Genomic DNA, 27,034 nt, shown 5'->3' with positions numbered 1-27,034 from the left:
GAGTACTCATGATAATCAGGACTTCATGATAAATGCACGCTTCCAAAGAAGGTACCAGGTTTTGAAAAATAATTAAAAATAAAATATTAAAAATTCATTACTTTTGTCAATTTATTGGCGTTCCCACTAATCATTCAAATTAATATTTAAAGCATCTTTGATGTGTCCAGTAAAAGTTTTATAGGTATCGTGTCCCAGACTTTTTTTTTGTTTAAATTTATTTTATTAAATTGCATAGAAAAATTTATTCTGATGATTGTCAAAAATAAAAATTTTGAATTATTTTATAAAAATTTAAAATTTGGGAGCTGGTTTAAAACATCTGATTTACTAGAGGGTTTAGTGTGAGTAGTCAAGTAGAGAAGATAACAATTAGTGTTCATCACTTACTGTTTCGATGCCTGGCTGGACGGCATCAATATTACCAATTTTTGCTCAGTGATGCAATGTCATTATGAGCTACGAACGTGTTTGTGCTAAATCTGTAAAATAACTACTAACACACTACTCTCTAAACCTAAGTATGTTGTGAGTTTACGGTAATTAGGCTCGAACGTAGTAAATAGCCGGTTGTCTATCCAAATCTTAGCACGACTTGAGCAAAGACTCGTAGTCACAGTGGTGACAATTACTTTTAGCTGTAGGAATATAATCACACACTCACGTACTCCCACGTTACCGTCCGAGTCGTAAGACATCGGTTATCTTCACTTTGTCACCTAGTTGTGGCTTGTCTGGAGCGGCTGCGGTAGCAGGACAGCTGGGCTATTCGTACTCTGCATAACAGGCGCAGGCGAACTCCGGCCATGCGCACCACCAAGCAGTACCTCTGGATTCACATCGTTAAGGCCAGGATCTGTAACATACTGAGCGGCAGAAAGGGATCGCTGGAGCGATCCCACTTCTGATATCGGAAAAGCGGTCTCGTTATTAATTTTTTAAAAGAGCAGAACCGTTGATCTCACTTGGGTCACCGGTTCTGCTATCACTATCCACAATAGAAGCCAGGAGCAAAAGCTAAACAAAACCTGATCTGAATATCTAAAACTAATTTAACTTTACGTTACCATCAATTTTACTCATAAATTGTTGTTATGAAATCTCTACCCACAAAGCTTAACGGAACAACTAAAGAAACTAAAAGAAAGAACTAAATTAATTGAAAGAAACACTGGATTGAAAAGGTAGGTAGGTAGTCAACTTATTTAACACCGTAGGTAGAATCAAAGCATTTTGTTACGATTAAATTTCACCATAAATTATTTTTAAAACAACACTGATGTAGATAGTAAAATAATTTTAATACTGAAGGTATTGGAAGGTACTGGAGGTACTTGCTCAAGAAAACCAAACAATGAACTAAGATTGTTGTTTGTAATATTTTAATGAACTAATCAAGAAAATGAAACATTTAATTTTAGATCTTGATTTATAATAATTGTCAGGAATTACCAATTCCTGCAATAACTTCACTACCTACCCACTTAAAACTCTGGGTGAAATCTATAAGGGGATTTTGCAAACAAACACGTTCTAATTGAATTTATTTTATTACGAAACTGTAGGTAGATTTAGAATAGAATAGAGCAGAATTATTTTTATTCAACTAAACTTTTAAGAGGTATTTTTGAATCGTCAAATGCATCTACCACTGGTTCGGAATGCCTTTCCTTAAACCGAGAAGAACCAGCAAGAAACTCGGCGGTCGCTCTTTTCAAATATTCGATTTACAATATTATGCCATGAATACAAATAACTGAAATCCCTTGCGTTATTTATCACTTTATCACAATCACTTTATTACGTTATTAATTGGTTATTCAAGGAAAAGACTCGTTGTTATGTGTAAAACTGCATTTATTAATCGTGCATGTCAAATAATGATTCAGTAGCCAATAAACCATGAGTTAAAGTAGACGTGTTTCCTTTCTTCTGAAAGCCAATTCAAGTGAACCTTATTACCATAACATATGGTTGAAATCGAGCCGGATCGAATTCGCGAGTTACGATTCTAATAATACATTCCTACCTGAGTGACCGGCGATAATACATTTTTGTTCGACGCGTGGACATTTACTTACCTACGTAATCTATCATTCATTACTTTGCGAAGTTATACAAAAATTATGCTGTTTTAGAAGATAATTTAAAGTGAACGTGTGTTTGTAGTGAAATACAATGAGTGTACCACTAAGTAATGAGCAACAACAGTTGGTAAATGCATTGGAAGACACGTATAACTTATTACAAAAGGCACAAACCAACTTAAAGAAATGTTCAAAGCAGAGATTAACGCGAGGATACATTGAGGCGCGTCTGCAAAGTATTGAAGGATACTGGCAAAGTTTTAAGACTACGCATCAAGAACTGGTGAAATGTACACCAAAGTGCAAAAGGAACGAAATTCCGTATTTCCTCAACGAAGATTTCTTTGTCGTCGAAGATTTGTACACTTGCACCGTGGGGGATTTAAGGGATATGCTTTCATCGCCGTCACAGCTCTCACAACCAACAGCAAGTATGAAACACAATGAATCTATTGTGAAATTACCTCGAATAGAAATACCAAAGTTCACCGGATCTTATGAAGACTGGCCTACATTCAGAGACCTATTTACATCATTAGTTCACAATTCATTATTAAGTAAGGTTGAAAAGTTACACTACCTTAAGACAAGTGTCGTCGGTGAACCTGCTGAACTCCTTAAACATGTTTACGTATTGGAGTCAAATTACGAACAGGCTTGGAACATACTGAACCATAGATATGGTAACAAAAGATTAATCGTAAATTCCTTACTGCACAAATTATTTAATTTGAAGAAACTCACTTCACCCTCCGCTAACCACTTAAAAAACTTATTGGATACCACCACTCAGTGTCTGAACAATCTTAAAAATCAAGACATACCTACTGACTCCTGGGATCAAATTATTATTTATCTAGTTGTTCAAAAATTAGATACGGACACTCACAAAGATTGGGAAGAGTACTCATTCCGAGAAGACACGAATAGATTACCTACCTGGGTTGAGCTAAGGACATTTCTGGAGACAAAATTCCGATCATTGGAGATGGTGAACCCCACAACTATTAAGGCGAAATCTTTCCATGTGACCACTTCAGAAGATAACGACTTTGCCTCACCACCAAGAACGTGCTATATGTGTAAAGCTGATCACAATCTATGTCACTGTAAAGAATTTTGTAGCTTACAACCATCAGAACGATGTGAATTTATTAAGAAAAATAGGCTTTGCTACAATTGCATGATGATGGGACATTCAGTGATAAGATGTAGGGTACCGACATCTTGTAAGATATGCCATCGCCGACACCACACATTATTACATACTAGCGACGGAGCAGCTGAAAATGTAGAATTACATCACAGTCTAATAGAAGAAGAAGAAGAAGCAGAACCTAAATCAGAAAAACCAGAGGAATCAGACATTGCAATATCTACACACTTTGCTTCCGGAAAGTCGACATCACTACTACCTACTGCCTTAGTCATAGTAAAGGATGATGAGGGTCATAAGACAATTTTACGAGCTTTAGTGGATCAGGGTTCCCAAGCCAACTTTATTACCGAGAGAGCAGCACAACTATTGAAGATAAAAAGAACACAAGCTAAGAGAACAATCACAGGGGTTGGTAATACACAAACAACAGTTAATCACATGGCACAGCTCGAGATCTTATCTAAATATGAGGAGGAATTTAAGCTTAGCATAAATGCGTACATAATGCCGACGCGATTAACGACCCAATTGCCATCAAAACCTATTACAAGTACAGTCTATACGTCACATATACAAGGAATCACTCTAGCTGATCCAAGCTTCAACACACCAGGGCGAATCGACATGTTGTTAGGAGTTGAAGTTTATGCTCAGATATTGAAGGCTGATATTCTGAATGGTCCTCCAGGCTCTCCATGTGCTCAGTATACATGCCTCGGCTGGATTTTATTCGGAGATATACATGAAGAAACTTCACAAGAACAAATACTTGTAACGCATCATGAATTCAAGGTAGATGACATGAGGGACGGAGATACAGATATAACAAGAATGTACACTAAAGATAAAGAAGATTGTGGAAACATATACAAGGAAACACGTAACAGAAATGAAGATGGGCGATACCGAACAGAAAATCCAAAATCAAACAGACTATTACAGCTAGAAAGGTGTTCCAAGAAGGATAAGAAATTAAAAGTTAAATATACACAAACAATGAATGAATACGGTGAAAAGAGACATAATATAGAACGAAATCCTAAAGACGAAAGAAACAATCCAGGCTTTTATCTAGTTATCTTTTATTTTATTTTTTATCTTTTGATTCATCATCCAGTTTTTAAATACGATATTGAAACTACGCAGACTAGTTCGATATTCGATACCTCATATATAGGTACAAAATATAATGTAACACTCAACATCGAATTGCGTTTGAAAAATGTAGAATATGTCTCAGACATACAAAAGATAAATCGACAGATTCTCCAACCAACCACCAAGGAAGATAAGGATTTTCAACGCATTCTTTGGCACCCTAACAACCAATATCCAGTTAAGGAGCACCGTATCGTTATGGTGACGTTTAGTACTGCATGTGCACCATATCTCGCGGTAAAAACTCTTCACCAAATTCCCAGTGATGAAAAGCAGATTAACTTGGGAGATGACATGCTGAAGTTTCATATAAAATTACCGCCTGTGTTGTTTATCATAACAAAGAGAAAAATATTGTCTGATATACAAACTAGGTTACTCCTCTTGGTTATTTGGCTCCTTCACTTGTACCTGCAAAATTAATTATACAAAAGGTATGGCTTCGAGATTTACAGTGGGAAGAAGAACCGGAACCTGAAATTAAAAATAAATGGTTAGAAGTCAGAGAAAGTTTAAATGGCGTTACACATACAAAGGCGAATAGATTGTTAGACACTTTACAAAAAACTTTGAAGGAGGTTACTATACTTGAATATTGTGATGCTTCGATGAAGGCTGAGGAAGCCGTTCTCCTCTTCAAGTCACTGAAACAAATCAGCGAGGCGATGCGAATCTATATGACCCAAATATTCCAACTCTATGATCGTATTGTCAGAGCTACAAGGAGACCCTAATAGACGGGCCAGATCTTTGTTAGAAATAGGGCGATCACAATACTCGAGAAAGTTGAAAATAAATGGTACCACATGCAATACCAAAACAGAAGAATTTAGCTGTAGAAAGATTAAATAATGAAGATACCGAACAAGAGAAGGTAAAAACAATGGATACGTACTTGAGCTGAGTGTTAAGGTTGTAGATATCACTTCAGTTTGTAAAAAAAACTGAAGGAAAGCCTCCAGGAAAGGGACGTTTAGGACAGATAGTTAATATACATCCTGATCCCGATAGACTCACTAGAGTTTATAGTGTGAAAAGTGGATACAGCAATGTAAACCGATCTATTTCTATGTTTTGTTTTATACCAGTTGATTTAATTAAGTAATGAATTAATGAATTTCGTATACCTATTTGTTTTACACAATTTAAAAATTAATTTGTCTATATTTAAGTATGATGCGAGAAAACCATTTTATTGTCAGCGATAAAATAGTTGCTTAGATGATTTATACATGCTGTAATGGACCTAATTTCGTGAAATCATTTAATATGTTTAAAGAATAATTATTTAATTAAAAGGTCTCTTAGAGCCCTTTTGGCGGGCGGCATGTTATGTGTAAAACTGCATTTATTAATCGTGCATGTCAAATAATGATTCAGTAGCCAATAAACCATGAGTTAAAGTAGACGTGTTTCCTTTCTTCTGAAAGCCAATTCAAGTGAACCTTATTACCATAACACTCGTTTTACAATATTTCGGCATGAATTGCAATTGCTATTGCAATTCTGTGCGTTATTTACTTTTCACAAACATTTCACTACCATAACGATTATTTAAACGAAACATCACTTGTGAATTTAGCTTAAACGATTATAAGAATTCACTAATATTAACCAGAACTCGAAACTACTCTGTAAATATTATTTTACAGCTAATAATAAGACCTAGCCAACCTAGCCTTCTATTTTAACACTAAAATTGGGCAGAGTTTACCCCTACAACCTTTCTCTAGCGCGTGTTGAAAAATTAATAATAAATTCTCGTAATTCCGAACAAGTCCAAGCCGGCAGCGCCCCCACTTTTACATCATAGCGACAGCAATACTTGGCTCCCATTGGTTCTACTGTTTCGCTTTGCATATCAACAACTTCTATTGGCTGCCGGCGTCGTACGCGCTCGGAAATTCTTGTTGCTATCCAGAGTTTGGATAGTAGCAAACTATTTAAATAAACTAAGGTTAAAATTATAATGAAAATAAGCTTCTAAAATTATCTTAACTATTTAACATAGATTCTCCAGCAATTTGAACAGCAAAATCATTACACAAAAATAAATAGGAAACATAACGAGTACTTACTTACTTCTGAGCATACAAAAACATTCTTTTACATAAAAATAAATAGTAATCAACGTGCATCATTTTTATATTAAAATTAACACCAAAATTGCATGACTTGATTAAAAACTATACGGTTTAACCTTAACTTAATAGATTTATAATAAAAGTAGTTTAATGGAGTGATGAAATAAAAGCCCGCCAAGCCTCCGCGGCGACATATATCTTAGGAAGCTACTGAAGAACTTTTGAAAATCCCCAAATAATTCGATATTTGCCAGTTTGATTATTATTATTAAATAAGCACCGGACGCGGACGGCCAGAGGCACTACTTTAGACATCCAATGGGGCATCCATATATCAACTCTTGCTGGCAAACTAAGCTCTGCTGCTTACGCGGTTAGAAAGATTCGACAATTAACTGACGTGGAGACCGCAAAGATAGTATATTTTGCTTATTTTCATAGTATTATGTCTTATGGAATCTTAATATGGGGTAGAGCGGCAGATATTGGGAGAATTATTGTATTACAAAAAAGTGCAATACGCGCAATTTATAACTTAAAACCACGCGATTCACTTCGAGAAAAGTTTAAGGAAATAGCTATCCTTACAGTAGCCTCTCAATATATTTACAACATAATTTTTGTAAGACAAAATATTCTTAGTTACAAGAGAGTTGGCGATCTACACAACAGGCTGACTAGACACCGTAACAGGCTTGCGACTCCTACGCTCCGCCTCAGGAAGGTCCAAAAGTCATTTGTGGGAATGGGTATAATCTTTTATAACAAAATTCCTCAGCCAATTTTGGACTTGCCTTTACACAGGTTCAAAAAATCTATTAAAAATATGCTCCTGAGAAAAGCATATTATACTATCGAAGATTATGTAAATGATGATAAAAGAGCGTGGATCTGACCTGCAATTCGCTCCAGCAATGCGCGGGACTTCAGTTGCTTTTATACATGGCATAATATTGTATATCAAATCTTTGAAAAGAGCAACCGCCGAGTTTCTTGCTGGTTCTTCTCGGTAGGAAAGACATTCCGAACCAGTGGTAGATGCTTTTGACGATTCAAAAGAACTTGTAAAAGTCTAATTGAATAAAAATATTTTGAATTTTGATTTTTTTTTTAATTAGGTACAATACCTAATAGTACCTACTTAGTACAATATGAAACATTTAGCGTCTTTTGGAAGCTTTTGAAATAGATTGAAAACCAATTTGATATTTCAACATATGGTTTTTATAGAGAGAGCCAGCGAGGGCCAGGTTCATTATTTTATAGAAGCTGAAAGTTTCTCTGCGTAGGTACCTATGTCCTCGTGATTAATTTAAGTAATACCCGTCCCATGCCCAATTATACTGATAGCTAATAGTCTCTGAGGTAAGTCGCGGACGGACGGACATGGCGAAAATAATATAATGGTTCTTTATTTACTACAGAACCCTAAAAAGGTGAAACATTAAAAGCAAATATTGTAGTAATGCGCAAAACTGCCAGCACAAATAATTTAACCGGTCAAGCCGCGAGAACACTGGTCCAAACGTTGGCCAGTTGGTTGGCCATCGCACGTGCCAAGCTAATCACATGACTCACATTTTACACAAGTCACGAGTAACTCCCACAGAATACTTGTGTACATGTTACGGGCAACGTGATTAATTGGGCATTATTAATAAGGACCGGCCATTATTAATAATGCCCAAGAGCGATGGGCAAAGTGATTAATTTATCACTTTGACCGGCCATTATTAATAATTCCCGACGGCCCGTGGTCCATGTAATAAGTCAGTGTTTGAGATAGCTTGAATTTATCACTTGGACCGGGCAGTATGAATAATTCCCTACTTGTAGCCGGGCAATGTGATAAATTGGACCGCGGCCGTTGGCAGGGGTGCGTACGTGCGGGGGGGAGGGCCTTAGGTTAGGTTAGGTTAGCTAAGGTTAGGTTAAGTTAGCTTAGGTTAAGTGACTCGAGCCTCCTCCGCCAATGGAAAACCATTGGCGGAGGAGGCTCGAGTCACCCACTGCTGGTCATAAGATTATCGAAGCTATCCGTCCCATCCTCGAGGATTGGACGAAGAGGAAGCATGGAGCACTCACGTTCCACCTTGTACAGGTTCTTCTTCCAAAGCACCCGCACGGGTGCTTTGGAAGATACGCTGGCAGAGTGCCCGGCGTGGTCGGAGCCTCGCCAGTCACTGGTGGATATTATGGAGCAGGACCTCTCTTTGCCCGTCGTGACTAAATCCATGGTGGACAGTGAGAGGGCCTGGCAAGCGATGGTCTCCTTCAGCGAGGAAGTAATGACGCAGAAGGAGGCAGCGGAGCGGCTGAGAGAGGAAGCCGAAAGCTCTCATCCCATGAGCTGCAAGAGAATCGGGCGCAGGCGAGCTGCACACGACCGTCGCTTGCCCCCTTGAGTAGGGCCTCCGAGTAATAGACACGGGGAGTCTATTACCCGCGGGAGAGTAGGTCCTCGAGTTGGAAGGCAAGCCCTTGTTTCCGGCGAGCCTTAAACGGTGTTGGGACCCCTTTTAGTCCCAGAGCTGGGCCTGCCTTGGCGGGCGCCGTTAGCCGGGTCGCAGTTCAATACGTTCGTGTTCTTATGCCCAGCGACAACGATTGAGACGGTAAGCCGTGGGGTTTTAGTCAGTAAGAGTCCGACATAGCCACCTCGCCTCCCCGGTGGTATCCATGAGGATTTTCCCACGTATAAAAGAAAAGCTTAGGTTAGGTTAGGTTCTTTCATTTAATAAACAAAAACACTACAGTTCACATATTTTATTACTTTGCCCAAGATAGGGTGGGCATTATTCATAATGGCCGGGAAAAGTGATTAATCATGCTGTTTTAATCACATCGCCCAATTGAGTCGGGCATTATTAATACAGACCGGCCATTATTAATAGTGCCCGGACTTATCAAATTGCCCGTAACATACACGTACAGCATTGCCCCGGGGCCACGGGCTCGGCGGTAAGCCGCGCCGCCTTCCTGAGTAAACCGTGGCTCACGTCTTGCTTTATAGATAGGTACTGTGTGTAAAATCAGGCTACTTGTTTTTCCGTCAAACTCAGACAAAAAGCGGCGACAGCCTACTGGTTAAGACGTTGACCATTTATTGGCGAAGTCGGGGCATCCCGGGCATGCACGGTGCACCTCTAACTTTTCGGAGCTACGAGTATGTAAATTTAAGGCTAGCGTGACAGACTTAACAGGGCTCTCTCCGTCACTTACTCCATACAATCGTAGTTCCAATTTCATTTGAATATTAGGCAACCAGAGTCCATGAAATTTTGCAGACATATTCTAGAAACTAATATCTGTGCCTGTGGTGTTTTAGATTTTTCTAAAAATATGTAGTTTTAAAATTACAGGGGCTCAAAGATTTGTATGTGAATTTTTAATACCGCGTAACTTTGAAACCGAATATTTTAACAGAAATTTGGAAAACCACAAGACACAGATATTAGTTTCTAGAATATGTCTGCAAAATTTCATGGACTTTGGTTGCATAATATTCAAATGAAATTGGAACTACGTTTGTATGGAGCGAGTGACGGAGAGACCACTCTTAAACCCTTCTCATTCTGAGAGGAGACCCGTGTTCAGGTAGCGGGCCAGCGTTGGGTTGATCATGATTGATGATGAAAATAGACAGACATACAGACAGAACTTCTACAAAAAAAGACTGTTGCCGGTTTTGACATAGATAGTTCTTGACCATGATCCTAAAGTATTATACGTAATTTATTTTATGAAATTCGTTACAAACATACAGGTGTAAAGCCAATAAGACAAAAATATAAAAAATACTACAGTGGAGGGCACCGCCATTTGTTCTTGTAGGAGCTAGAATCCTAACATCTAGGTGGAAAGGCATATACCTACACAATCTCAAAGTAAGTGCAGTTTTCTTGTATGTTTGATAATGATTAATATCATCCAGACTCGAATTCAAATATTTGATGCCGGGCAACCGCCATTCGCTTACAAAGTGTTAACAACTACCTCAAGATGCTGCCTTATATCATGAGTCATAGACATCTAGACCTATATCAGATTAATTATTATTATTTATAAATAATTGGCGGGAATGGATTATAAATCACATTTAGTTATTAACTATTTAGATAAATACATATTGTGTCGTATTTTACATTTAGCTGATATAATTGTTACGTTAATTATCTATTGCATCACCATGGTTTACCTCTGTGGTAATTTGTCAAATAGCTTCCCGAAAACTAGTACCTACCTACCTTAAAAATATATCTGTCAAACTGATATAAATAGCGAGGAATCGAATAAAGACGGGTATTGAGAAATAATAATTGTAAGCGAAACCTATTCTCAAAAATACAGTGAAGTGAAAATGGAAAGTGTCTATTATTCAAACCTGTCCCTATACTTCTGCAACAAAAGTAAACCCGTGGCCCTAGAGAATTCCACTGGAATTCATTGAAATAGAGACGACAACTATTTTTTTTTTACCTATTTTTAATTTTATACGTATTCTCAGACAAGACAACGGCAGTTTATCCCCTGCATTACAGACCGATCACTTTGTCCCTTGGCGTAACGTCGGCACCATCGCGAATCAGACAATAATGGACCTTAGCTTCTACGGAATAAAGCAAACAAAGGCATGGTGGCACACGGTTCGTTTATGACACGCCTAATAAAACTAATCTTCGAAGACTGTAGAGTCATTCGAAACTGTGTCAGATATTCACGGATTGGCTACAGTCGTCCACTGCGCACGCACCCTACACCACTCCGCGAAGAAAACTGAAGACTTTTTTTGAGAAAAAGTTCCAGTCAGTTTTCGCCCGCGCGCTCTGTCTGCGCGGAGGAGAAGCCCGAACCCCGGAGATGCCCGATCTCACCAGCCGGTGATCGATTGGGTGGCGTGACGACTGCTCCCACGCGCCGCTAGAGCCGCGCGAGGATGGACAACCGTCCATCCACCTCCAAAGGCCCTTCTCAGGGCCGCCACCATCGACATGCTCGTGATCCGCGATCACGCGCCGCACCCGCGAGTGCGCTCGACGTTGCAGCCCCGACCGGCTCCGTCACGCGCGACCTCGCGCCTCACAACGCGCCTCCGACCGCGCCCGCACCACGCGCCGCACCCGCATCACGCGCCGCACCCGCGAGTGCGCCCGACGTTGTAGCCCCGTATGGCTCCGTCACGCGCGCTCTCGCGCCGTACGCCGCGCCACCGGCCCCGCACGTTTCGCGCGCCGCACCCGCGCCCGCCGCGTTAACCGCCGCGCCGCGCCCGCTGTCGATGCCCTTGCTCGACGACGACAGTGTGGCGGACAGCGAGACAACGGTCCAGCCTAGACTTCGGCAGGATGACGCTTATTATGCCGCAATCCTGGCCCTGGAAGGCCCAGATCGCCGTGCGCTCCCCAGCCGCAGGCAGCGCACCGACTCCGAGGAGGACGCGCCCGCTGAGGCGAAACGGGTTGCGAAGACCACCCCTCCCTCCCGCCACGAGATGCCCCGACGCACAGCCGAAGCTTCTGGGTCGGACGACACCGGAGCGACCCGAGCTCCGACGCCGGCCCCACGCTCCTGCGCCGACCGCGCGAGAGCAGCGCCACCGCCGAAGCCCGCCGCCGCCGCCCCTTCCGGCGGCGCGCCACCGAGCGGCCCAGCCCCGACGAAACAACGAAAGCTTCGCTACCCGCCACTCATCGTGGAAAATCTGCCCAACTGGACGCACCACATCAAACAAATTAAGCTCCAGTTGGGCAGAAACCCAGCAGCCCGCCCATACGGAAAGGGTATCCGATTCACGCCTCAGGAGGACCAGGAATTCCGCCTCGTCCAGAGATACCTCACCGCCCTGGAGAAGACGGAGGGCGTGTCCTGGTTCTCCTACTCACTGCCGGCTGAGAGGAGTCTGAAGGTCGCAATCCGCGGCCTTCCTTTTAACACCGAGCCGGCAGAAATAGAAGAGGAACTCCGCCAGCTGGGGTTCGAGCCAGAGTACGTGCGCCAGATCAAGGCGAGGAAAGGCAGACCAGGGTGCCTTTTCTTCGCCATGCTTCGCCGCACAGCCGACACGATTTTTTTTTATTTTATTTTTTTATTTATTTATTTAGTAATAGACTTAATTTAAAGAGAAACATTTTTCACCATTTTTTATAGACCAAAGCACTAGATAAAAAACAGACTGGTGTTTGGAATTTTGCAGCCCAAATAGACCGTAGTCTGTGCTAGGGCTGACAAAAAAGAAAAAAAGATTAATTTATTTTATGATTTTACGATTTAAAAAAAAAAAAAAAAAGAGTTAAGCCTATATTTCCATTTTTTACAAACAAAAGAATAAAAAAATAAATTATTTTTTTGTTTTTTGTGCAACAGTGTTTATATAATAATATTTCAAAAAATATATAAAGATAGGATAGGATAAAGTTTAGATTATAGCATTGAGTTTCAACAGATCTTGTCATAAAGGCATTTAAAACTTTCAAAACCGGATTCTAGCAAAAATTTCTTTATATAGATTTTTAGTTTTCTCTTTAAGGAATTACGCTGGGCATATAAAAGCAGTTTGGATATCTCCAAAGGAAGATTATTAAACAGTTTTGGCGCCGCAGCTGTAAAATGTCTACTCGTAAATCCAGATGTTCGTCGGGGAACTGAACATCTTTGTTGCCTTTGCCTGAGGTGACTGGGAGTTTGCTCAAACGTAAAGTCGTCTATATATTTTGCCATATACATTGTTAGTTGCCATATGTATATTTTTCTTGGTGTTAGTACTTTACTCAGCTTAAATAGTTCTTCTGTAGGGAATCGTCGATTTTTTCTTAAAATAATTTTGAGATTGAGTTTTTGAGCCTTATTGAGTTTGTCTAATAAAGTTGATCCACATGAACCCCATGCTATGATGCCATACAATATTAACGACTGAGTTAAAGAGCAATACACTGTTAAGAGTAGGTTGACACTCATAATATTTCTTAGATCATTGTATATATAGCTCAAACTTCGGACTTTATTAGTCAGCATGTCTACGTGCGCGTCCCATCTTAGATGTTGATCAACAATAATACCAAGATAAGTTGTGCTATTGGTACATGATAATGTTTTGCAGTTTACACAGTCAGACTTATTCAAGCAAGAGTGCACTTTAATTTTCGGAGTCTCGGTCGGAAGACCGGCACTTGTCGGAGAGAAACACATGCATACAGTTTTTTCATCATTTAACGTTAGCAGATTATTGTCATACCACCCTTTAGCCAGGCGAAGGCCATATTCGGCTTTTTGGATGGTACTATCCCACGTGGAGGCTGTAAATAACAAAACAGTGTCATCTGCAAAACATAGAGACTTAGAGTCCGTCTGTCTGTCTGTCAGTAGTGAACAAAAGTCATTAAGATATATATTAAATAGAATAGGGCCTAATACGCTTCCCTGAGGGACACCAAATGCTATTTCTGAACTGTTTTCAGCGCTAATGTGATTTTCAACTCGCACAAATTGTTTCCGGTTCTTAAGATAGCTACTGAACCAGTTAAGAGCATTTCGAGTAAAACCGTATCTCTCTAATTTTTTTAGTAATAATTGATGTGAAATGGTGTCAAAAGCTTTGGCTAGATCTATAAAAACAGCAATTGTTTTATTTTTATTTTCATGATTTACAACAATCTGCTTTGTTAATTCAGCTATTGCATCATTGGTCCCTGTTCCCTCTCTAAACCCGTATTGATTATTATATAGAATATCGGAAGTATACTTGACAATCCTGGTTTTCATTATTTTTTCAACAATTTTTGAAGTAGTGGGCAAAAGTGAAATAGGACGATAGTTCGACATTAGGTTTGTTGGCCCTTTCTTATGTAGTGGCATAATTATAGCAGTTTTTAAGGTCTGTGGAAATATTCCTGTTTTAAAGCTTAAATTAATTATAGATGAGAGTGGAGCAGCTATTTCACGATTCATAAGTTTTAATATTTTAGAGGTAATGCCGTCGTGTCCACAGGATTCCGTATTTTTTAGAGAGTTAATAAATTTACTTACTTCAGATGGATTTGTAGGTCTTAAATAAAAAGTTTTATCTGCATGGGAGAAATTAATTTTGTTGCATAGGTATTGCTCTGTAACCCCTATATTGTGTAGATGCTTTTTAGCAAGGTCATGTCCTACTGAACAGTAAAAACTATTAAGAGCATTTGTTATGTTATTTGGGTCAGACGAAAAATTTACCATTTTGTTGTTTATTAACATTTCCTTAATTGGCAACTTTTGTTTAGTTTTTCGATTAGAAGCTTCATTCAGAATTTCCCATATTTTTTTAGAGTCCCCTGAGTGTTTGTAATTTTTTTTCCTAAAGTATTTTTCTCTTGTTTCTTTTATTATTCTATTACAAATGTTTCTATACTTTAAATAATTGGCTTTAACAATAGATTCACTAGGAATTTTTTTGTGCATTCTATGAAGTCTGTTCCTTTTTTGAATACACTTAAGAAGTCCATCCGTAATCCAAGGTTTCAATTTAACTTTAGAGTGAGGTATTGTTTTGAATGTAGTGTTATTGCTTATATGTGTACTAAGAATATCATGAAATAGTTGAAAGGCTTTGTCAATATCTGTTTCTTTACAAACTTCGCTCCACGATTGACTACTTATATCTTTGAGGAGCTGTTCATAGTCGATACATCTTTTCTGGAAAGGAAGCTTTCGTTGTTCAGGGTTAGAATATTTTTGTTCTGAGTTCACACTACAAAAAGTAAGATAGTGATCAGTAATATCAGTTTTTAACACAGCAAATTTAGCTGTTTTATCTCTTTTTAGTCTAACCATGCAGTGATCAAGACAACTATTATCCCTGGTAGGTACATCGATGCCAACGTCTATATTATGAAGGGCTAAGAGTGCTAGATAATCGTTTGACTGAGGGTGTACATTGCCAATAATATTGATATTCGTGTCACCCATTAATATTATATTTCTCGACCGACCTATTTGCTTAAGTTTATGATCCAGGGAGTCGAGGAAAATTTCGATGTTACTGCAAGAAGGCGATCTGTACAGGGCAATGAGAGTGAGCTCATCATTTAAATCAATTTGTAAGCAATTGGACCCAAAAACCACTAGTTCTGTACAGTTATAGACAATAGTATCACTAATAAAAACAATGACACCATCATTTTGAACTGGATTTATCTTGGTGGACACCGACTTATAACCGGGTAGGTTGTGATTGGACGTATGATGCTTAATCCTACATTCGGTGAGAATTAATATGTCAAATGCTATTTTAAGAAGTTCTAGGGAAACTAACAATTGGTTAAAGTTTTTATGAATGCTTCTAATATTTAATGATATTATTTTAAGTGAATTTTTCACATTAATATACTTACTACATTCAGTAAAGTTGTCTGTGCTAATGCAAAGGTCTGAATTCTGGCACTCATCCAGTTCAGTTGAGAATTGTTGCAAGGTATTGAATTTGAATACTAAAAGTATGTGGCATACATTTCGATACCAGCAGTGTACGATATTACCGAGCTGCTCTGCATGGGGGGAGTCCGCGTCGAGGCCTGGAGAGGGAAGAAGGGTCCCGCTCAGTGCCACAGATGCCAGGGCTTCCGCCATGCCTCAACAAACTGCCACAGACGCCAGGCCTGTGTGATCTGCTCACAGGAGCACAGCGCACGGGACTGCCCAAGACCCCGAGAGGACCCGGCGACCTGCGCAAACTGCGGAGGCAGCCACCCCGCAAACCACGTGGGCTGTCCCGTGTTCCGCAAGGAGGCACGGAACAGACGCGCGGGCACCGTTGCGGCCACAGTCCCTAGACCGCCGCCGCGCACCGAGACCACCGGCTCCAGGGTGCGGACGCCTGCGAACGACCCGAAGCCACGAGAGGCCACGGAGAGAGCTCCTGCCAGGAAGAGGAGAGGTCGTCGGCGCAGGAAGGCGACATCGCCAACCCGCGCACCCTCGCCGCCGCCTGCGCAGAAACCCAGACCTGCCGAGGGGATCCCGCCCCAGCCCAAGAGGACCGCCGAACCAAGCGTCGCGGCCATCAAAGCCGTGGCGTTTGAGACACTAGAGGACGTTTTCCACGCCATTAAAAATGGCGGGGAAGACCCACTCCTGCGCATCCTGGAGGGACTGCGACGACTCGCCGCCTTCACCGGTGAGGCCTAGCCTACCAAGGACGCCAGACAGGAGGAAGAAGAGAACCGCGCCACATAGATGCCTCGGAGCGCGTCCTCCGCACACGTCGACCCAGCTGGGCTTCCCACAAGCGGGTTCCACCCGGCTAGGTCGGACCACGACGGCGTGAGGACCGCTCTCAACTCTCTCTTCCTCACTGAGGAGGAAAGCCCGTAGGCCCATGGGCCAACCCAAGGAACCTGGCGTAGTCACGCCAGGCGGAAGATCCCGCATGCAGGAGGCCATTGCCTCGGACGTGCCTCTCCCGCGCCCTTGCGGGCGCGCGAGCTCACATACCGAAGATATTCACGATCTCTATTTCTCCACCGACTGTTTGCGTGCGATATTTTTTTATCCGCGAAAATATTTAATTTTGCTACGGAATTGTTCGACGCACCTGCTGTTACAAAGCTTAGTACTTACTAGCTTGTTGCCGGCTACTAGCTTATCCCACGCGGATTGAAGTTTTAAAAACATCCTGACGAACCATCGCACGTCAAGGACAAGGCATCATCATGCTCATACCCTATGTAGTCAACGTCGGTACCAAGCGATTTACCTCGTATTGAATTGGAACTGCTAGGATATGGAACGCCAATAGTTTAGTTCGGGCAATAGTTTGTAACGACTCTAGATTTTACACCAAAGTGTTAAAAAAATTATATTAAAATAGTAAAAAATAAATAAATAAAATAAATAAATATACTTTTATTCGGGACTATAAAGTTAGGCGCAAACACAGTAAATAGAATGAAAACAGATAAAACATAAAAACTAATAAATTAAACTTAAAAACCCAAATATTTATCTAAAACATAACTTACTGAGCTTTCCATGCATTTCGGCCGAGACGACCACCGCTATTTCGTAGTTCTAATAAATAATAAACTTGTACTGCAAAGGCACGGTGATCCTCTGAGCCGAATTGCATGGAATTTCAATGAATCTTATATCTACTTATATTAAATCTAAAAATAAACAATTATAAAATCTAAATAATAGTAAAAAACAGAATGCGTGTCTGTGGCGCCAAACTGTCCCAAAAAGGGAATCGCCTCAGCATAATGCTGTAGTAGTGTACGTGGATACACTACCTCAGCGCTGTTTTTCAGGCAACCCCTGAAAAAAATCAGCTCGACGTCCCGGATCAGTCTAGATATTATTCTGTTTGACCTGTGCGATTGACCTCCCTATGCAAAATTGACTAAGTCCGCAGATAGCCGTAAAATTTACTTCTTTATAATCTCTATCTCCAACTAATTTGTAGATCCAAAGTCTAAGAAACTCCCTGCGCTATTTTTCAGGCTACTTTCCAGAATACCGGATTGATGATAAAAAAGTAAACTCAAGTAAGTGCTTCCAAGCTCTTTTGCTTTTCTAATAGTATCTTTTTAAGCTTAGACTTGAAAGCAAATACTGACTTGAGGTTCTGCACTGGCGGTGGGATAATGTTCCAGATCCTGGAGAAAGCAAGCCTGAAACTCCCTCGAAATGCGGCGGTCCTGTGCCTTGGCACGGCTATTTGACACGCCGAATTTCTTGGCGCATACCTACTGTGCTGCCTTGCCCACTTAATCTTCGTGAAAAGATATTCTGGTTTACCAGTGGAAATAACCCCAAACAACAAAGTAGCCAAGTGCAGATTTCTTCTAGCTGACATATTTAATAGGTTTGCTTTGTTGAGATAGGGACTGATATGAGAACGAGGAGCAATGGAAAAGCAGAATCGAGCGCATGCATTTTGGACTCTCTGTACTAACTTCTTGGTTCTTCCAAGCAGACAAGGCCCGTATGCTGTGTCTGCGTAGTTTAACTTGGACAAGATTAGTGAATCACATATCCGAATTCTAACTTCTACACTTAAGTAAGGTCTTATCTTATAAAGTACTTTTAATCTGTAGAAGCAATTTTTGACTATATTCAAGATATGTGATTCAAAGTGTAGGTTTGAGTCAAAGATTACTCCCAAGTTTCTTGCCTCAGTTACTCTTTCTACACTAATATTTCCTATTTTAACTTGTAGATTGAGAGATTCGATCGTTTTCGTCATCTTATTAGTTCCTAGTATCATGCACTTAAACTTTAGAGGGTTCAATAATAAAGAGTTTTTATCTGACCAGATGGATACTCTTTTTAAATCTTCATTAATTTTGATTTCTGCGTCTGCTGCGTCTTGTGGTTTGAATGAGAAATATAGTTGTACGTCGTCAGCATAGAGATGGTATTTGCAGTTGGAGAAACAGTTAACTATGTCTGCTGTATATACAGCAAAAAGCAACGGACTGAGTGCAGATCCTTGAGGCACTCCTCGTAGAACTGGGGACGTTGATGAAATCAATTGACTACCATCACTTTGGTCTATATGCACCGATTGGGCCCGATCACTGAGGAAGCTATTTAACCACTTTAAGGTTGACGTTCCAAATCCATAATAAGACAGCTTTGACAATAATAGAGTGGTATCGAGCGAATCAAATGCTCGAGAGAAATCAAGCAGCACCAGCATAGTTCCCATGCCCTGATCTTGCGCTGTCAGGATGTTATCAATTACATCCATCATTGCGGTCGCAGTACTGTGGCATTTCCGAAATCCTGATTGGTGAGCTGGTAAAATGTTGTTTTCCTCTACAAATGATGTCATTTGGGCACATACAAGTTTTTCTAAGATCTTAGATATGCATGGCAAAATACTGATAGGCCTAAGATCTTTCATACTGGTTGGAATATTTACTTTTGGAAGAGGTTTAACTATTGCAGTTTTCCATGCATTTGGGAATGTGCTACTTGTGATGGATTTATTTATAATAGCTGTTAAAGTACTTAAACTCTGTGGAAGTGTCCAATGCAACATTTGTAACGAGATTTCATCAATGCCTTGTGCGTTCGATTTTAATCCTTTTATGGTTTTTATACTTTCTGCTTCAGTTACCGTTTTTAGGTTAAAAGTATTTGGCCCAAACCTGTTGAATTCATAGTATGTAAGGTTAGACAGTGTGGGTCTCTCACTATATGGTATGTTCAAAAAATGATTATTTACTTTCTCCGGGTCACATAAATTCGTTGGTATTTCATACTCCTGTTTTTTATTTATCCCTACATTTTTTTTTAGGTTCTTCCATAACAACATAGGTTTATTAATACATTGATTTATATAGAATTTAAAATAAGCACTTTTTTCAGCTTCTATTGCTTCCCAAACAATCTTTTTAAAATTCTTATAGTACTCTTTATGTGTCTCCTTTTTTGATGCTTTATATCGAGAATGACTTTGATTGCGCAACATAATCATTTTCTTAATAGTGTGAGTTATCCAGGGGCATGATTGTTCCTTTAACTGTATCTTTTTTGTGGGAGCATGCATGTCAAATAAAGTTAAAATATAATTGTGAAATACTGACACCATATCTTCAATATTATCCAACCGGTTAATAGTTTTCCATGGAACTCTATTTAAATCTTCACTAAAGTCTTCGGCAATAATATCCTTTAGTGGTCTAATGGAGATCCATCGAGGAGCTATTTTAGCCTTCTTTAGGTTTAATAAGAGTGTTATAATGGCATGGTTACCTAATTCTTTTACATGACTCACCTCTACATCCCGGGTTGAGGCATCTGTGCAGACTAAATCTATCAAGGTCTCACTGTGGTCGGTAAAATGAGTTGGCTCTGTGACAACTTGGTTAAGGTTTATGTAATTTAAGAAATCATTAAAAAATTTAGTTTTGCTATCTAACGGGTTTAGTAGATTGATGTTAAAATCTCCCAAGAGTATTATATTTTCATAGCTTGAGAATAGAGTCAGTGATTGGGTGATAGAGTCAATAAATATCTCAACATCCTGCCACGGTGGACGATACGCTGTCCCTACCATGATCTTTTTACTACCGGCTTTTAAACTTAACCACATCTGTTCAACTGAATGAGGATTTGGATGTTCGCAAATAGTGACCCTTAAGCCCTTCTTTATATAGAATCCTACTCCACCTCCTCGTCCTCCTTTTATATGTGGCGGCCGCGGTGTGTGAAGAAGGCGGTAGCCCGGTACTTGCGGAGCAAGCCCTTCCTCCCCCTCCCTCAGCCAGGTTTCATTAATAGCTATTAGATCTACTTTGATGTCACTCATTGCCACTAGGAATTCATCGTGCCGGGTTCCGAGTGAGCCTGCATTAAACAGTCCAACCTTCATGTACTTCGACTTAACCTTCATATTTAGGCTCTATCACCTGATTGTGAACTGAGATAAAAAGTATAATTTGATTTGCGAAATTGATGTGGCTCTTACTTATAATGTGTGTTCAGGATAGGTGTCGAACAAGCTCGAATAACAACTAATGTTGTTTAAAAGGCATTTTATTACTACTGTACAGAATTGAGAATAAGTAACATGGTGGACGCACAGGCCGCGCGTCTCTGTCTTTCTGGCCGCATTTCGAATGTCGGGGTTCTCATTTGAGCACTTTATACGCGGCACGTCACTCGACACATATATATAGGTACGCACACATCCTAGCGGCGCGAACATCCTCCCGGCCCTTGAAAGATGGTTTCAAGAGCAAGAAGTCGGCAACAGGCAGATCCGATTAAGGGCCCGTCGCACAGTGCCCTGAGCGGTGGAGATGTCTGCAACGCGGGGCACGCCATCAGCGCCGGGATGCAGTTGTGTCACTCTGCTAAGGCGCCAGCAGAGGCGCGCTTGGCTCCTTCAGCAAAACTAGGTCGTGTACCTTCTGTACTGTTGTACACCTTGTGCGCCACTTCGTGCGCTTTTGTAGTTCGGCCACATAAACGTTAGCCCATCGCTTCCAAAAGTGCCGGCGCGCCTGCTCCAGCCGTTGAAATCGGTCGAGTCGGTTGGTGTTGATTTCCAGTTGAGGTGGACTCGGCAAGGACGTAAGTGGCCTGCCAATCAAAAAGTGCCCGGGTGTGAGACACTGGAGATCATTGGGGGAAGGACTGAGAGGACAGAGGGGCCGGCTGTTGAGGATCGCCTCAACCTGTGCAAACAATGAAGATAATTCCTCGAAAGTTAAGTTGGATGTGCACATTACTCTTTTTGGATGAAATTTGGTTGCCTTTGTGCCGGCCTCCCACAAACCACTGAAGTTAAGAGCGTATACGAGTACGAGGGAGAACTCAAACTCAATATTCTGTTTGGATACAAAGTTTTGTACAGAGTCTTGAAACTCCCCAGATTTTAGACGATCACGCTCGTTATGAAGTAAAATCTTAGTTAGATGACTGTCAGCATATAATAAAATTGGACATTTTTTCGTAATTATTTTATCGTATCTTGTCGTAATTAAAATCGGACATAGAAAGACGGCCACCTACGCGGAGTATACTCTTTGCATCAATAACGGTGTCCAATGAAGATAGAAGTGAACTTGCCTTAAACTGCTTATTGCTAGACAAAAGAGTCAATTCGTTTGCAAAAGACTGACCTTGTGAAATCTTCACTGGAGCACACATGGAATTATCAAGTTCAGAAGCTTGCAATGGACCAGTCAACTTATTTTTGGACCTTCTTACGTTATTGATACATTGAAGCACCCAGGTATAAATGCGTTGTAAAATAGGCAATTTTGAAATACTAGTTAAATCAAGGAAAGGTTCCTGGGCCTCCACTGCGAGTGTTCTGATTCCAGGTAAGTTTTTAATGCCACGTTCTTGTGCGGGCCAAGACGCTTCTGGTTCTAAAAGGTAATTTGTTCCATGCCACCATAACTCACATTGATTCACGCAAGAGGGCTGCACACCACGTGAAACTAAATAAGCTGGGTTCTGTGATGTAGGGGCATGGGAATTAAGTTCAGAAATTTTAGTGATAGTCGATTTCCTGGTTAGTTTTAGAAGAACTGGATGATGAGGCAGATAAAATGAAGATTCTGATAGGGGTTTGTCGTATACAGATATATGCTTAAGGTCTGCATACTCCCTCATGAATTCTACATATGATTGCTTGAGTATAGGCTGTTTATTGAAGCGCCCTTCAAGGTTAAAAATACTTCTTCCTGCCAATGCATAAGAATTCCCTAAACAATCCTTGTCACAACGAAGCGGGATTTTTACGCAAAAATGGCCATCATCACAGCGGTAAGTGTTTTGGAGAAAATGCTGTTCGCAAAGATGCTCCTCTTCTTTATAGATGGACTTAGTAGGCACTTTTTCAAGTTCCCAAATTTTTGTAATTTCGTTAGATAAATCTGAGTCGCAACTAACTAAGTTGCAAGAAGTTTCTTGATCAGGCTTAGATTTATGTGCCTTTTTACTAGGGCCTATAGGACCAGCTATTAGCCATCCTAACTTGGAGCTACGCAAGATAGGGTAGTGCTCACCAAGAGAATGCTGTTCAGTGCCAATGATACACCAGAACAGCTCTGCGCCCAGAATAACATCAATGTCAGAGGGAATGTTAAATGTTGGATCCGCCAGCTGAAAATTGGAAATATTCAATCTTGTAATATCGAAGGCAATCTTAGGCAGTTGACCTGTAAGCTTAGGCAAAACTAAACAAGATACAGTCGTATTGAAAGAGGAATGTTTTGATTTTATGTGGACTAAACATCGTTCTGATAAAACATTTAGTTTGGTGTCACCGATACCAATGATCTTGGTATCAATCCTTTGAGAAGGTAAGCCAAGACTTTGTTTGACAGCTGTGGTCAAGAATGAGGACTGACTTCCACTGTCAAGAAGAGCACGCACTGTGACCTTTTCATTAGTAGACGGATTAAACAAATCAACTAGTGCGGTGCATAGTAGAACTTCAGTCACCGACGTGGATGACATGGTAACAGTCTCTAGTGCTGGTTCTTCTTCACTTTCGGAGACGTTGACGTGGATCAGGGAATTGTGCCGTTGGTTACAGGTCTTACAGCCACCACCAGGCAGGCGGCACTGGTCCACGGTGTGATCCTTGCGGAGGCAATTCCGGCAAAGATTTAGAGAAGATACGAGTGCAGATCTATCTTCTGGAGATTTTTTCTTGAAGGTCAAGCACTCGTAAATACGATGTTTACCTTTACAAACAGGACAGACAAAATTAACTTTAGATTTAGAAGGTGAACTGGTCGCTGAGAATGATTTAGTAAACTCCCTTTTACCCTTTGGTGAGGGTTCTATGGAACTGCGACGTTTACTTTTAATTGTTTCAAATACATCTGCCCTATTTTTTAGAAATTGGAAGAAATCATCTAGTGTAGGGATGTCCTTCAATGAGCTTCTGCTTTCTTCCCACTTCAAACTTGTGGTGGGGTCTAGCTTTTGGGAAATAAGAAAAATTATAAGCATGTCCCAACTTTCAGTAGGCAACCCTAATGTGTGAAGGGCACGTAAGTTTTTAGTGACATGGTCTATAATAAAACGAAAAGATTTCTCGGTTTCGCGAACCGTATCTACACTGAGCAAAGCCTTTAAGTGATTATTTATCAATTGGCGCTTATTATCATAACGCTCGCAGAGAAGCTGCCATGCCTTACTATAATTTTTATCACTTACTTCCAAATTACTTATCACGCGGGCGGCCTCTCCTTCTAGGTATGAATTCAAATAATAAAACTTGTGTATATCTTTTATTCTAGTATTATCATGGACTAGAGACACAAAGGTGTCCTTAAATTCCAGCCATTTGTAATAAGAACCATCAAAGTTTGAAATTTTAATAGTTGGTAACTTAAAACCCAACAACCCGTCGCATTCGTCGTGATCATGACAAGAATGCGATGAATTATTTTGTTTCTTTGGAGTAGAATTAGTATCAATTAATTGCTGGGCAGTCGCGATGCAATAGCAAAAGTCTTGCTCAATAGTTTCGCGAATATTTAATTCCGCGTCTAGGTTTTCTACATTAAGAACCTCTATTTGCGTTTGTAGCTCATCGAAATCCGTAAACAATGTTTCAAATCGGCTTAATTTAATTGATAATTTGCTGACTTCGACTGGCGAAATCGACTTGCCACTAGACAAAATGTCTAAGTTATTTTTAAACTTAGTGAGTCGGCCTTTAAATGAGCTACGTTTTGCTGTTAATTCTCTTAGGTTAGTATCAAGACTCTGTTCGTTTAGCGACATTTTAATTAAGTAGTGTTACTGTGTTATTAATAAAATATAAAAATGGTAGGTACGATACGCTCCTATACTTCGATGCGTTGACTCGAGCCGGCCGGTGAGAGGCAGGCTCGCGGCTACGATCAAGGTCGCACGATGCAAATTCAGCCGCTGCAAGCGCGCTTGTAGATGCACCGTACGCGTAGACGTTGTTCGAAAGGAAGCGCTGAATCGCTGAAATTGATATTACGCAACACTGTAGTCGTAACTCGTAAACAATAAAAATAAGTAGGTAGATAGAATTGAGTTTTAGGTTTAATTTACTTATAATTGCGTTAATGTTTGCATTTGAAGAGCAATTTAAATAAAGAATGTATAAAATGGATCTAAGCCTTGCAAATGAGGCGTAAAACAAAATAAGTAAGTAGTTACTTAGGTATATTTTAACAAGTTTGGCATTTAACTGTTGTTTTAAACCAAATAAAATTTAAAGATAGGTGCTTATTAGGTTCGTAAGCAAAGAAGACCATAAATAAATTATTATTTAGGTATGAAGGCGCTTACGAAAGGCACTAGGTAGGTAATTATAGATGTTCAGTGTTCACAGTTGGAACTTAATTGTTATTATTAGGAAAATAAGTTTCAAAGGCAGTGCTTATTAGCTTCGTAAGCAAAGAAGTCCTAAAATAAATGTTTGTTTAGGTATAGGCACTCACGAAAAGCACTAGGTAGGTAATTAGGTACCTATAGATTATTTACATTAGGCAAATAAGTTTTAAAGGCAGTGCTTATTAGCTTCGTAAGCAAAGAAGTCCTAAAATAAATATTATTTTAGGTATAGGCACTTACGAAAAGCACTAAGTAGGTAATTATAGATTACCTACAGTTTGGATTAACTTAATTGTTATTTTAAGGCAATTAAGCTTGAAAGACAGTGCTTATTAGCTTCGTAAGCAAAGAAGTCCTAAAATAAATGTTTATTTAGGTAAAGGCACTTACGAAAGCACTAGGTTGGTAAGTATAGATTACCCACAGTTCACAGTTTGGATTAACTTAATTGTTATTTTAAGGCAATTAAGCTTGAAAGACAGTGCTTATTAGCTTCGTAAGCAAAGAAGTCCTAAAATAAATGTTTATTTAGGTAAAGGCACTTACGAAAAGCACTAAGTAGGTAATTAAATACCTATAGATTGTGCACAGCCATAAAATAGATGGGTAATCTTAATGATTTTAAAGATTCTATATGCAATTAGACTAGATGTAGGCTTAATATTCACTATTACATTGATTTATGCACATAATAGAAAATATTTTATGCCTTTAGGGTCTAAATTCATTGCCTGCACAGACTGAAGGGGACAAATTAGGGACGAAGAAAAGGAACTGGCTCACTCGATTTAACAGGCCACGTCCATTGCTTGATGATCCTTGCCGGTTCTCGATCTTCCAAACTGCTGTAGACCTCGTCGGCTGAATAGGTGGACACATCACAAGATCCAAGTCTTCGATCGAAGTCGGCTCGAAGATCGTAGTCCCGTTATGAGGAGACGCGTGGCACTTTAGATACGAGTGGATTTCTTCGCCAAAACTTCGTTGTCCGAAATTGCAGGTCCTGTCACGGTCGCCATTTCTTGTTCAGGATAGGTGTCGAACAAGCTCGAATAACAACTAATGTTGTTTAAAAGGCATTTTATTACTACTGTACAGAATTGAGAATAAGTAACATGGTGGACGCACAGGCCGCGCGTCTCTGTCTTTCTGGCCGCATTTCGAATGTCGGGGTTCTCATTTGAGCACTTTATACGCGGCACGTCACTCGACACATATATATAGGTACGCACACATCCTAGCGGCGCGAACAATGTGGTATACCCTTTGTGTAATGAGTTTAAGACATATTTGTCGCAATAAACGGACCGGACGGATAGTATTATAATTTTTGCTTCAATTTTATCAAAATCAAGTCAGTGAATACTTGTAGAGATGTACTTACACATACGAACATAAAATTAATTCCTTTCGACGTTTCAATTTTAATGTGGGCCGTCCGCATTTTCGAAAAGAGGCAAACACCGTTTGGCATGTCGGTGATGCAGCGGCGCGATCGACTGAGGTCGAATTGCGTCGCGAATGATGTGTGCGCGGGCGTTAGCGCTCGAGAGTCGAAATCAAAACGTGAACGACGTAACTCGCACAGCGGGACCGCGTGCGTTTGCATCGGCGGCGGTGTCTGTGTGGACGTCGTAATGCGCGGAGATAATTAATTTGTTTAACTTCTGTACTGGGGCGATACATAAAGTTTATATTAAGGAACTAGCTGATGCCCGCAGCTT

At 40.3% G+C, this 27,034-nt stretch overlaps 1 protein-coding gene and 1 pseudogene across 1 annotated transcript; one reads left to right on the top strand and one right to left on the bottom strand.

The window, feature by feature from the left end:
• The first annotated feature begins 84 nt into the window (after positions 1-84).
• On the top strand, positions 85-5,804 carry LOC123879875. The gene is made up of 2 exons (XM_045927761.1): positions 85-5,189; positions 5,279-5,804. The coding sequence occupies exon 1, from the start codon at positions 2,179-2,181 to the stop codon at positions 4,825-4,827; it is 2,649 nt and encodes an 882-aa protein (XP_045783717.1). The 5' UTR covers positions 85-2,178; the 3' UTR covers positions 4,828-5,189; positions 5,279-5,804.
• A 15,255-nt stretch (positions 5,805-21,059) lies between these two features.
• On the bottom strand, positions 21,060-25,520 carry LOC123879889 (annotated as a pseudogene).
• Between the last annotated feature and the right edge of the window lie 1,514 nt (positions 25,521-27,034).

The sequence above is a fragment of the Maniola jurtina genome, chromosome W (genome assembly GCF_905333055.1).
Source record: "Maniola jurtina chromosome W, ilManJurt1.1, whole genome shotgun sequence".
Lineage (NCBI taxonomy): Eukaryota > Metazoa > Arthropoda > Insecta > Lepidoptera > Nymphalidae > Maniola > Maniola jurtina.
Note: the sequence above shows the minus strand (reverse complement) of the source record. Positions and strands in the feature narration are given on the sequence as shown.

Excerpts from the sequence above, each read along its gene's own strand:
- LOC123879875 (XM_045927761.1), top strand. The coding sequence starts at position 2,179 with ATGAGTGTACCACTAAGTAATGAGCAACAACAGTTGGTAAATGCATTG.